The sequence below is a fragment of the Piliocolobus tephrosceles genome, chromosome 4, assembly GCF_002776525.5.
Source record: "Piliocolobus tephrosceles isolate RC106 chromosome 4, ASM277652v3, whole genome shotgun sequence".
Classification (NCBI taxonomy): Eukaryota; Metazoa; Chordata; class Mammalia; order Primates; family Cercopithecidae; genus Piliocolobus; species Piliocolobus tephrosceles.
In genome coordinates, this window is record NC_045437.1 from 122,577,410 (window position 1) to 122,588,277 (window position 10,868).

Genomic DNA, 10,868 nt, shown 5'->3' on the forward strand with positions numbered 1-10,868 from the left:
TGGTTTGACTGGGTCCCTACCCAAATCTCATCTTGAATTGTAGTTCCCATAATTCCCATGTGTTGTGGGAGGGACCCAGTGGGAGGTAATTTAAGCATGGGGCAGTTACCCTCATACTGTTCTCGTGATAGTGAGTGAGTGCGCATGAGATCTAATGGTTTTATAAGGGGTTTTCCCCCTTTTTGCTCAGCAGTTGATGCTGCCATGTTGAAGAAGAGAGTGTTTGCTTCCCTTTCTGCCATGATTGTAAGTTTCTGGGGGCCTCCTCAGTCATGCTGAACTGAGAGTCAATTAAATCTATTTCCTTTATAAATTACCGGGTCTCGGGTATGTCTTTATTAGCAGCATGAGAACAAACTAATACAAATAATATTTAAAAGAGAATCATACATTTCATCACTTCTATGAACTATGACTAGAATTTTCATACATGAGACCAGATGCATATTCTATGTACTCAGTTCCACGAGTGGAGTTTCAAATATTTACCAAGTTTTGCACCTTGTGCTGGATTTCTGCCAACAACTCCATCCCAAGGAGCTCTAATCCTTGGCTCTTGAACATATGGATCGAAGAATACTCAGATGTTGTCTCACTTTTTTTTTTCCTTCTGATGGACGTCAAGGTTTTGGCAATCCTATCTTCCCACCAAATTTTTTCTTTAATGTGCTTCTTCTGAAATTATCATTGAGAAGTCCTAATCCTTGGAGAAATGCCAAATATTCAAAGGATCTGAAGGAGGACTCTAGACCAGTAAGTAAATTCTGGAAGAACTTACTTTAGGAAAGCAGGACAGTGATCTGCTTGGTTTCGTTGGTCCTCTCTAACAGATATTTGTCAAGAGGACACTTTATTACAAAAAGTTATTCAAAATAAATCTCCTGGAAAACCAACTGATTGAATCAGGAGTTGGGAGATGGGAGATATGTCTATGTGTTGTGTGTGTTCTTATCACAAAGGGCAGACTAATTGCCAAGAGCAGACACTCCAGTGGATTTGGTCCTGTAAATGTTAACAAGTAGGGCAATAAACCTAGATTTGTGGTTGTTTACCCATCAGACATTTCACCACGTTATTTTGGGTGTAGGAACTTCCATTGTTTCATCCAACATGGCTCATAGTTTACTATCTTCCTGAAGTTTTATACTTCTTGCAGCTTACTTTGTCCCTCTATCCCTAGATTCTGCATCTTTAAATGGCCATAATAAAAGTCCCTTCCTACTTCATAGGATTGCTTTCAGGCTTGAGTGAGATAATGCATGTAAAGCATTAATGTTCAGCATATATAATGGTCATAGTGTTCCTCTTCTTTTTCTACAGTAGTTATCACATCTCCTCTTCCCTTTCTTTCCTTCCTCTATTCTTCATCTAGTCCATTATAAGTAGCACTTATATCCACAAACTGTTTTTCAAATAATAGTCTGTTAATGTAAAAATAGGCTGACTAATTAACAAACTCTATGGCAGTTTGTAAGAGTGGAGAGGAAAAAGACAGAAAATACTATCTAGTCTTTAAGACCATCATCAACTTTAACAATATCCTGAGTTAAGCCTGGCCACCCAGTCAGCTTCCAGCAAAGCTGTTTATTAGTGGTTTACTATAGCAGGGCAGAAGTTTAAATATCTCTATTATATACAGTTTTTATTGACTTTACATATTTTAACCTTTAAAGATTAAGATTGTAGGCATGGTTAAAAATAATCTATAATTCTGCTGGCTGGCAAGATGGCCGAATAGGAACAGCTCTGGTCTGCAGCTCCCAGTGAAATCAATGCAGAAGGCAGTTGATTTCTGCATTTCTAACTGAAATACCAGGCTCATCTCACTGGGACTTATTAGACAGTGGGTGCAGCCCATGGAGGGCAAGCTGAAGCAGGGCGGGGTGTTGCTTCACCCAGGAAGCACAAGGGGTCGGAGAACTCCCTCCTCTAGCCAAGAGAAACCATGAGGGACTGTGCTATGAGGAACAGTGCATTCCGGCCCAGATACCCAGATACTATACTTTTTGCACAGTCTTCACAACCCACAGACCAGGAGATTCCCTTGGGTGCCTACACCACCAGGGCGCTGGGTTTCAAGCACAAAACTGGGTGGCTGTTTGGGCAGACACTGAGTTAGCTGCAGGAGTTTTTTTATTCATACCTCAGTGGTGCCTGGAATGCTAGCAAGACAGAACCATTCACTCCCCTGGAAAGGGGTCTGAAGCCAGGGAGCCAAGTGGTTTAACTTAGCAGATCCCACTCCCACTGAGCTCAGCAAGCTAAGATCCATTGGCTTGAAATTCTGGCTGTCAGCACAGCAGTCTGAAGTCGACCTCGGATGCTTGAGCTTGGTGGAGGGAGGGGCGTCCGCCATTACTGAGGCTTGAGTAAGTGGTTTTCCCCTCACAGTGTAAAGAAAGCCACTGGGAAGTTCGGACTGGGCAGAGCCCACCACAGCTCAGCAAAGCTGCTGTAGCCAGACTACCTCTCTAGATTCCTCCTCTCTGGGCAGGGCATCTCTGAAAGAAAGGCAACAGCCCCAGTCAGGGGCTTATAGATAAGCCCCTGGGACAGAGGACCTGGGGGAAGGGGCGACTGTGGACACAGCTTCAGCAGACTTAAACATTCCCCCCTGCTGGCTCTGAAGGGAGCAGCGGATCTCCCGGCATAGCTTTTGAGTTCTGCTAAAGGACAGACTGCCTCCTCAAGTGGGTCCCTAACCCCCGTGCCTCCTGGCTGGAAGACACCTCCCAGCATGGGTCAATAGACACCTCATACGGGAGGGCTCCAGCTGACATCTGGGGGATGCCCCTCTGGGTGAAGCTTCCAGAGGAAGGAAGAGGCAGCAGTCTTTGCTGTCTGCAGCCTCCGCTGGTGATACCCAGGCAAACAGGGTCTGGAGTGGACCTCTAGGAAACTTCAGCAGACCTGCAGCTGAGGGGCCTGACTGTTAGAAGGAAAACTAACAAACAAAAAGGAATAGCATCACCATCAACAAAAAGGACGTCCACTCAAAAATCCCATCTGAAGGTCACCAACATCAAAGACCAAAGGTAGATAAATCCACAAAGATGAGGAAATAAACAGCACAAAAAAGGCTGAAAGTTCCAAAAACCAGAACACCTCTTCTCCTCCAAAGGATCACAAGTCCTCACCAGCAAGGGAACAAAACTGGATGGAGAATGAATTTGAAGAATTGACAAAAGTAGTTTCAGAAGGTGGGGAATAACAAACTCCTCCAAGCTAAAGGAGCATGTTCTAACCCAATGCAAGGAAGCTAATAACCTTGAAAAAAAGGCTAGAGGAATTGCTAGCTAGAATAACCAGCTTAGAGAAGAACATAAATGACCCGATGGAGCTGAAAAACACAGCACAAGAACTTCGTGAAGCATACACAAGTATCAATAGCCAAATAGATTAAGTGGAAGAAAGGATATCAGGGACTGAAGATCAACTTAATGAAATAAGGAGTGAAGACAAGATCAGAGAAAAAAGAATGAAAAGGAATTAACTAAGCCTCCAAGAAATACGGGACTATGTGAAAGGACCAAACCTACATTTGATTGGTGTACCTGAAAGTGTCGGAGAGAATGGAACCAAGTTGGAAAACACTGTTTAGGATATTATCCAGGAGAACTTCCCCAACCTAGCAAGACAGGCCAACATTCAAATTCAGGAAATACAGAGAACACCACAAAGAGCAACCCCAAGACACATAATTGTCAGATTCACCAATGTTGAAATGAAGGAAAAAATGTTAAGGGCAGCCAGAGAGAAAGGTCAAATTACCCACAAAGGGAAGGTCATCAGACTAACAGTGGATCTCTCTGCAGACACGCTACAAGCCAGAAGAGAGTGGGGGTCAATATTCAACATTCTTAAAGAAAAGAATTTTCAACCCAGAATTTCATATCCAGCCAAACTAAGCTTCATAAGTGAAGGAGAAATAAAATCCTTTACAGACAAGCAAATGCTGAGAAATTTTGTCACCACCATGCCTGCCTCACAAGAGCCCATGAAGGAAGCACTAAATATGGAAAGGAACAACTGGTACCAACCACTGCAAAAACATACCAAATTGTAAAGACCATCAACACTATGAAGAAACTGCATCAACTAACGGGTAAAATAACCAGCTAGCATCATAATGACAGGATCGAATTCACACATAACAATATTAACCCTAAATGTAAAGAGGCTAAATGCCCCAATTAAAAGACACGACTGGCAAATTGGAGAAAGAGTGAAGACCCATCTGTGTGCTGTATTCAGGAGACCCATCTCATGTGCAAAGACACACATAGGCTGAAAATAAAGGGATGAATATCTACCAAGCAAATGGAAAAAAAAAAAAAAAAAAAAAAAAAAGCAAAAGTTGCAATTCTACTCTATGATAAAACAGACTTTAAACCAACAAAGATAAAAAAAAGACACAGAAGGGCATTACATAATGGTAAAGGGATCAATGCAACAAGAAGAGCTACCTATCCTAAATACATATGCACCCAACACAGGAGCGCCCAGATTCATAAAGCAAGTTCTTAGAGACCTGCAAAGAAACTTGGACTCCCACACATTAACAGTGGGTCACTTTAACACTCCACTGTCAATATGAGACAGAACAATGAGACAGAAAATTAAGAAGGATATTCAGGACTTGAACTCAGCTCTGGACCAAGTGGACCTAATAGACATCTACAGAACTCTCTACCCAAAATCAACAGAATATACATTCTTCTCAGTACCACATTGCACTTATTCTAAAACTGACCACATAATCGGAAGTAAAACACTCCTCAGCAAATGCAGAAGAATGAAAATCATAACAAACAGTGTCTCAGACCACAGTGCAATCAAGTTAGAATTCAGGATTAAGAAACTTACTCAAATCCGTACAACTACATGCAAACTGAACAATCTGCTTCTGAATGACTACTGGGTAAATAATGAAATTAAAGCAGAAATAAATAAGTTCTTTGAAACCAATGAGAACAAAGATACAATGTACCAGAATCTCTGGGACACAGCTAAAGCAGTGTTTACAGGGAAATTTGTAGCACTAAGTGCCCACAGGAGAAAGCAGGAAAAATCTAAAATGGACACCCTAGCATCACAATTAAAAGAACTAGAGAAGCAACAGCAAACAAATTCAAATTCAAAAGCTAACAGAAGAGAAGAAATAAATAAGATCAAAGCAGAACTGAAGGAGATAGAGACATAAAAAACCCTTCAAAAAATCAATGAATCCAGGAGCTGTGTTTTGAGAAGATTAACAAAATAGATAGGCTGCTGGCCAGACTAATAAAGAAGAAAAGAAAGAAGAATCAAATAGGCATAATAAAAAAATCATAAAGGGGATATCACCACTGATCCCACAGAAATACGAACTGTCATCAGAGAATACTATAAACACCTCTAAGCAAATAAACTAGAAAATCTAGAAGACATGGATAAATTCCTGGACACATACACCCTCCCAAGACTGAACCAGGAAGAAGTCCAATCCCTGAATAGACCAATAACAAGTTCTGAAATTGAGGCAGTAATTAATAGCCTACCAACCAAAAAAAGTCCAGGACCAGATGGATTCACAGCTGAATTCCACCAAAGGTACAAAGAGGAGCTAATACCGTTCCTTCTGAAACTATTCCAAGTAATAGAGAAAGAGCGACTCCTCCCTAACTCATTTTATGAGGCCAGCATCATCCTGATATCAAAACCTGGCAAAGACACAACAAAAAAAGAAAATTTCAGGCCAATATCCCTGATGAACCTCGCTGCAAAAATCCTCAATAAAATACTGGCAAACCAAATCCAGCAGCACATCAAAAAGTTTCTCCACCACAATCAAGTTGGTTTTATCCCTGGGATGCGAGGCTGGTTCAACATACACAAATCAATAAATGTAATCCATCACATAAATAGAACTAATAACAAAAACCACATGACTATCTCAATAGATGCAGAAAAGGCCTTCGCTAAAATTTAACACCCCTTCATGCTAAAAACTCTCAATAAACTAGGTATTGATGAAACATATCTCAAAACAATAAGAGCTATTTATGACAAACCCCCAACTAATATCATACTGAATGGGTAAAAGCTGGAAGCATTCCCTTTGAAAACTGGCACAAGACAAGGATGCCCTCTCTCACCACTCCTATTATACATAGTATTGGAAGTTCTGGCCAGGGCAATCAGGCAAGAGAAAGAAATAAAGGGTATTCAAATAGGAAGAGAGGAAATCAAATTGTTTCTGTTTGCTGATGACATGATTGTATATTTAGAAAACCCCATAATCTCAGCCCAAAATTTCCTTAAGGTGATAAGCAACTTCAAGCAAAGTCTCAGGATACAAAGTCAACGTGTAAAAATTACAAGCATGTTTATACACCAATAATAGACAAACAGAAAGCCAAATCATGAGTGAACTCCCATTCACAATTGCTACAAAGGAAATAAAATACCTAGGAATATGACTTACAAAGGAAGTGAAAGACCTCTTCAAGAAGGACTACAAACCACTCCCCAAGGAAGTAAGAGAGGACACAATCCAATGGAAAAGCATTCCATGCTCATGGATAGAAAGAATCTATATAGTGAAAATGGCCATACTGCTCAAAGTAATTTATAGATTCAATGCTATCCCCATCAAATCACCACTGACTTTTTTCAAAGAATTAGAAAAAACTACTTTAAATTTAATATGGAAACAAAAAAGAACCCATATAGCCAAGACAATCCTAAGCAAAAAAAACAAAACTGGAGTCATCATGCTACATGTCTTCAAACTATACTACAAGGCTACAGTAACCAAAACAGCATGATACTGGTACCAAAACAGATATATAGACCAATGGAACAGAACAGAGGCCTCAGAAATAATGTCACACATCTACAACCATCTAATCTTTGACAAACCTGACAGAAACAAACAATGGGGAAAGGATTCCCTGTTTAATAAATGGTGTTGGAAAAACTGGCTAGCTGTATTCAGAAAACTGACATTGGACCCCTTCCTTACACCTTATACAAAAATTAACTCAAGATGGTTTAAAGACTTAAACACAAAACCTAAAACCATAAAAACCCTAGAAGAAAACCTAGGAAATACCATTCAGGACATAGGCATGGGCAAAGACTTCCTGACAAAAATATAAAAAACAATGGCAAAGAAAGCCAAAATTGACAAATGGGATCTAATTAAACTAAAGAGCTTCCCCACAGCAAAAGAAACTATCATCAGAGTGAACAGGAAACCTACCAAATGGGAGAAAATTTTTGCCATCTATCCATCTGACAAAGGGCTAATATCCAGAATCTACAAGAAACTTAAACAAATTTACAAGAAAAAAACAAACAACCCCATCAAAAAGTGGGTGAAGGATATGAACAGACACTTCTCAAAAGAAGACATTTATGTGGCCAATAACTCTATGAAAAAAAGCTCGTTATCACTGGTCATTAGAGAAATGCAAATCAAAACCACAATGAGATACCATCTCATGCCAGTTAGAATGGCGATCATTGAAAGTTAGGAAGCAACATATGCTAGAGAGGATGTGGAGAAATAGGAACACTTTTACACTGTTGGTGGGAGTGTAAATTAGTTCTACCATTGTGGAAGACAGTGTGGTGATTCCTCAAGGATCTAGAACCAGAAATACCATTTGACCCAGCAATTCCATTACTGGGTATATACCCCAAAGGACTATAAATCATTCTACTATAAAGACACATACACACATATGTTTTATTGCAGCACTACTCACAATAGCAAAGACTTGAAACCAACCCAAATGCCCTCAGTGAGAGACTGGATAAAAAAAATGTGGTCCATATACACCATGGAATACTATGCAGCCACAAAAAAGAGAGTTCATGTCCTTTGCAGGGACATGGATGAAGCCAGAAATCATCATTCTCAGCAAACTAACACAGGAACACAAAACCAAACAGCACATGTTCTTATTCGTAAGTGGGAGCTGAACAATAAGAACACATGGACACAGGAGGGGAATATCACACGCTGGGGCCTGTGAGGGGGTAGGGGGCTAGGGGAGGGAGAGCATTAGGAGAAATACCTAATGTAGATGACGGGTTGATGGGTGCAGCAAATCACCATGGCACGTGTATACCTATGTAACAAACCTGCACGTTCTGCACATGTATCCCAGAACTTATCAAATATAATAAATTTTTAAAAAAGCATAATACTCGATAGGTAATTTTTCATTCCTCAATTTGGAATGTTTTTAATATTTGAACCAAACATGCACTCCAAAACTGCATCTAACAAAATCATAATTATATTCTTAATATCATTAAATACCCAATCCATGTCTAAATTACCACAGCTGTCTCAACGACAGATTTTTCACGTTAGTTTGGATTAACAAAGTGATGTTGTTGTTATGTTTACTTTGTTATGTAACCATTCTTTGTGTGAGAGCCTGTGTGTGTGTGTGTGTCTGTGTGTGTGCATGCGCATGTTAGGTAATTTTTTGCAGAGGAAAATAATAATATGCAGCACTCTTTGTATTTTGCTTAGTGCTTCATTTTGTGTCATTTTATTTATTTCTGTACCAATTCTTTTAAACTAATGTTGAGATCAAGGATATTTATTAGCTTAGGTTCATTCTTTTAGTTTCTTTTAATAAAGCAAAAATTCTTTTAAAAAAATCCTATAATAGTCAGAAAATAAAATTAAAAGTTTGGAGTGATTATAGTGACAAAGATGCATAATATATTAATTTTCAGGATCTTATAAAAAAACAAAAAATTATAGATAAGAAACAACTCCAAATGCTAGGATTTTCAAAATTGCTTCCAGCTGTGTGCAGAGAATTCACTGGCCATTATCAGAAAGATTACAGATTATTTCTGTCTTTCCTCAAACCTAAGTTATTAAAGTTTAAAATCTATTTGGGAACTTTTTGAAGGGTCAGTATGAATTAGCCCTCCTCTCTGTTCAGTCTCCATGGTTCTTCCAGGCAAGGAAACAATAGCATTTAAAACATACCAACCAAGAATGTGCCTGGGGATAGAGCAGCAAGGCTGTTTCAGAGTCTGGCCAACCCACGCACAGCCTTCGCTGTCAACGACATCCCAACCCCTCCATACCCTGACCGACAGGTCTTCTTTCAGGTCACTAAGGTGTATATGGTTTTGGAGAACAGAACCGAAGGTGAAAAAAGGACAGAAGCAAAGGAAAACAAAACAAAACCAGACCTGGAGATCATTTTCAAACTCTTCCCTCCTCATATAAGTGCTGCCCCTTTTTTCTTGTTTGTTTTTATACATTATTGTTTGCCCCACAGGCATCAAGCTGTTAGTGTGTACAGGAGGGATTAAAGTGAGACTGCATGTTGGATGAAATATAAATTTAAATTATACTTCTGTCAGTTTGGAATCAGGGATTGTTTCTCAAGGTCTCCCCAAACACTTAATTTCAAATGAGTCTTCATTTATTACTTCAAGAAAGGCCAAATGCATAATTTATCAGCAGCTTTCAGTCAATATACCCTTATAAGCATGTTTCCCATGAGCCTTCGAGTAAAAATATGTTATGCTAATTCTATTAGTTGGGTACACAAGAGCTATCTAAGAAAGTAAACAAGCTTTAAAAGGAGACACATGTGAACAAAGAAATACCTGTCAACCTACTGCCCAGGGTCAAATTACCAAGGGAACAAGGAGGTGGTAAAGTTGTCTCATTATTTATGCCCAGAGTGTCTCTCCGACTGGAACTCTGAGACACCCAGTGGCTCTGTGTGGTGACTCAGGGGTAAGATGACACTGAGTGTGACTGTGAGCTGGAGAGGGGACTTACCGGGTCTCCAGTGGCACGTTGCTGTTTAGCACCCAGCTGTCCTGAAGCTGAACGGACTCTGGTGTGGTGGCCAGGTCATTGGGCGCTGGGGCTGGGGCGTGGATCTGACTCCGCCGATTGGTCAGTGAGTTCCTGTTGAGGGAGTTGGCAGATGAGTGGTGATGGGACAGCGTGTGGTTGTGAGGGGGTGGGAGAGGGGGCCTCAGAGTCGACTGGCTGTGGTGGTTTGGAGGGCCTGAAAAAAAAAGGAGAAATGACTGTCAGTGTCTGCAGATTCCAGTCTCAGGCACTGTGCAAACCTCTGGAGGAGAGTTTGAAACCAAAGTCTCCAAGCTGACAATTGCTGAAAGCCGCAAGCTAGAGCGACAGATAAGACTGCAGCAGGCATCCCAGAGTTAGTTACAAATAAATAATTGGCTTTGATTTGCATTTATCCACACACATCAAATGAAGAATAATGAGAAACTAGTTTAGCAAAACCAGGTGGATAAGGGCTGACCAGAGGAATTATTTGAAACATATTAATACTGTAATGAAAGTAACATGACAGTCAAGGCTGATCACTGCCGTAGCAAGTCCCTATTCCCTTTTCAGATAAACTAGTACATTGTACATATTCTTTTCAAAAATTTTATCTTTTGAAGATATTAAGAATATGGCACACTCTACGTCAGGGAGTAGCACCTTTAAATACCTGTAGGGACCAGGCAGGAGGGTGGAGTGGGCTAGCTATGGACTGAGCTGAGGTGGAGAGGCTAGGGAGCAGCCCTCACTCAGCACCAGGTCAACCTGGTCACATGGGAATGAGGGACAGAGCTCAAGGTAGCTGTAATTTCTAGTTTCTCTAGAAAAGCTGGAAATCTGGACTTGTAGATAAAATTTCCTAGTTTTTAGAAATGCTGACAACTCAAAATAAGATTTATATATACGTATGTGTGTGTACACACATATTTGTATGTATATATATGTGTATATGTATAATATACACATATACATATAAACATATCTCTATCTATCTATCTATCTATCTATCTATCTATCTATCTATCTATCT

At 40.0% G+C, this 10,868-nt stretch overlaps 1 protein-coding gene across 7 annotated transcripts in view; it reads right to left on the minus strand.

The window, feature by feature from the left end:
- Window positions 1-10,868, minus strand: part of TENM2 (teneurin transmembrane protein 2) — a 1,213,529-nt gene that overhangs the window by 311,500 nt on the left and 891,161 nt on the right. For 6 of the 7 annotated variants that reach the window (XM_023218891.3, XM_023218892.2, XM_023218890.2 and 3 more), the window contains one exon: window positions 9,815-10,049. In XM_023218891.3, coding sequence (XP_023074659.2) covers window positions 9,815-10,049 — 235 coding nt within the window. The remainder of the gene's footprint in view (window positions 1-9,814; window positions 10,050-10,868) is intronic. The other variant, XM_023218893.2, reaches the window with a different exon arrangement.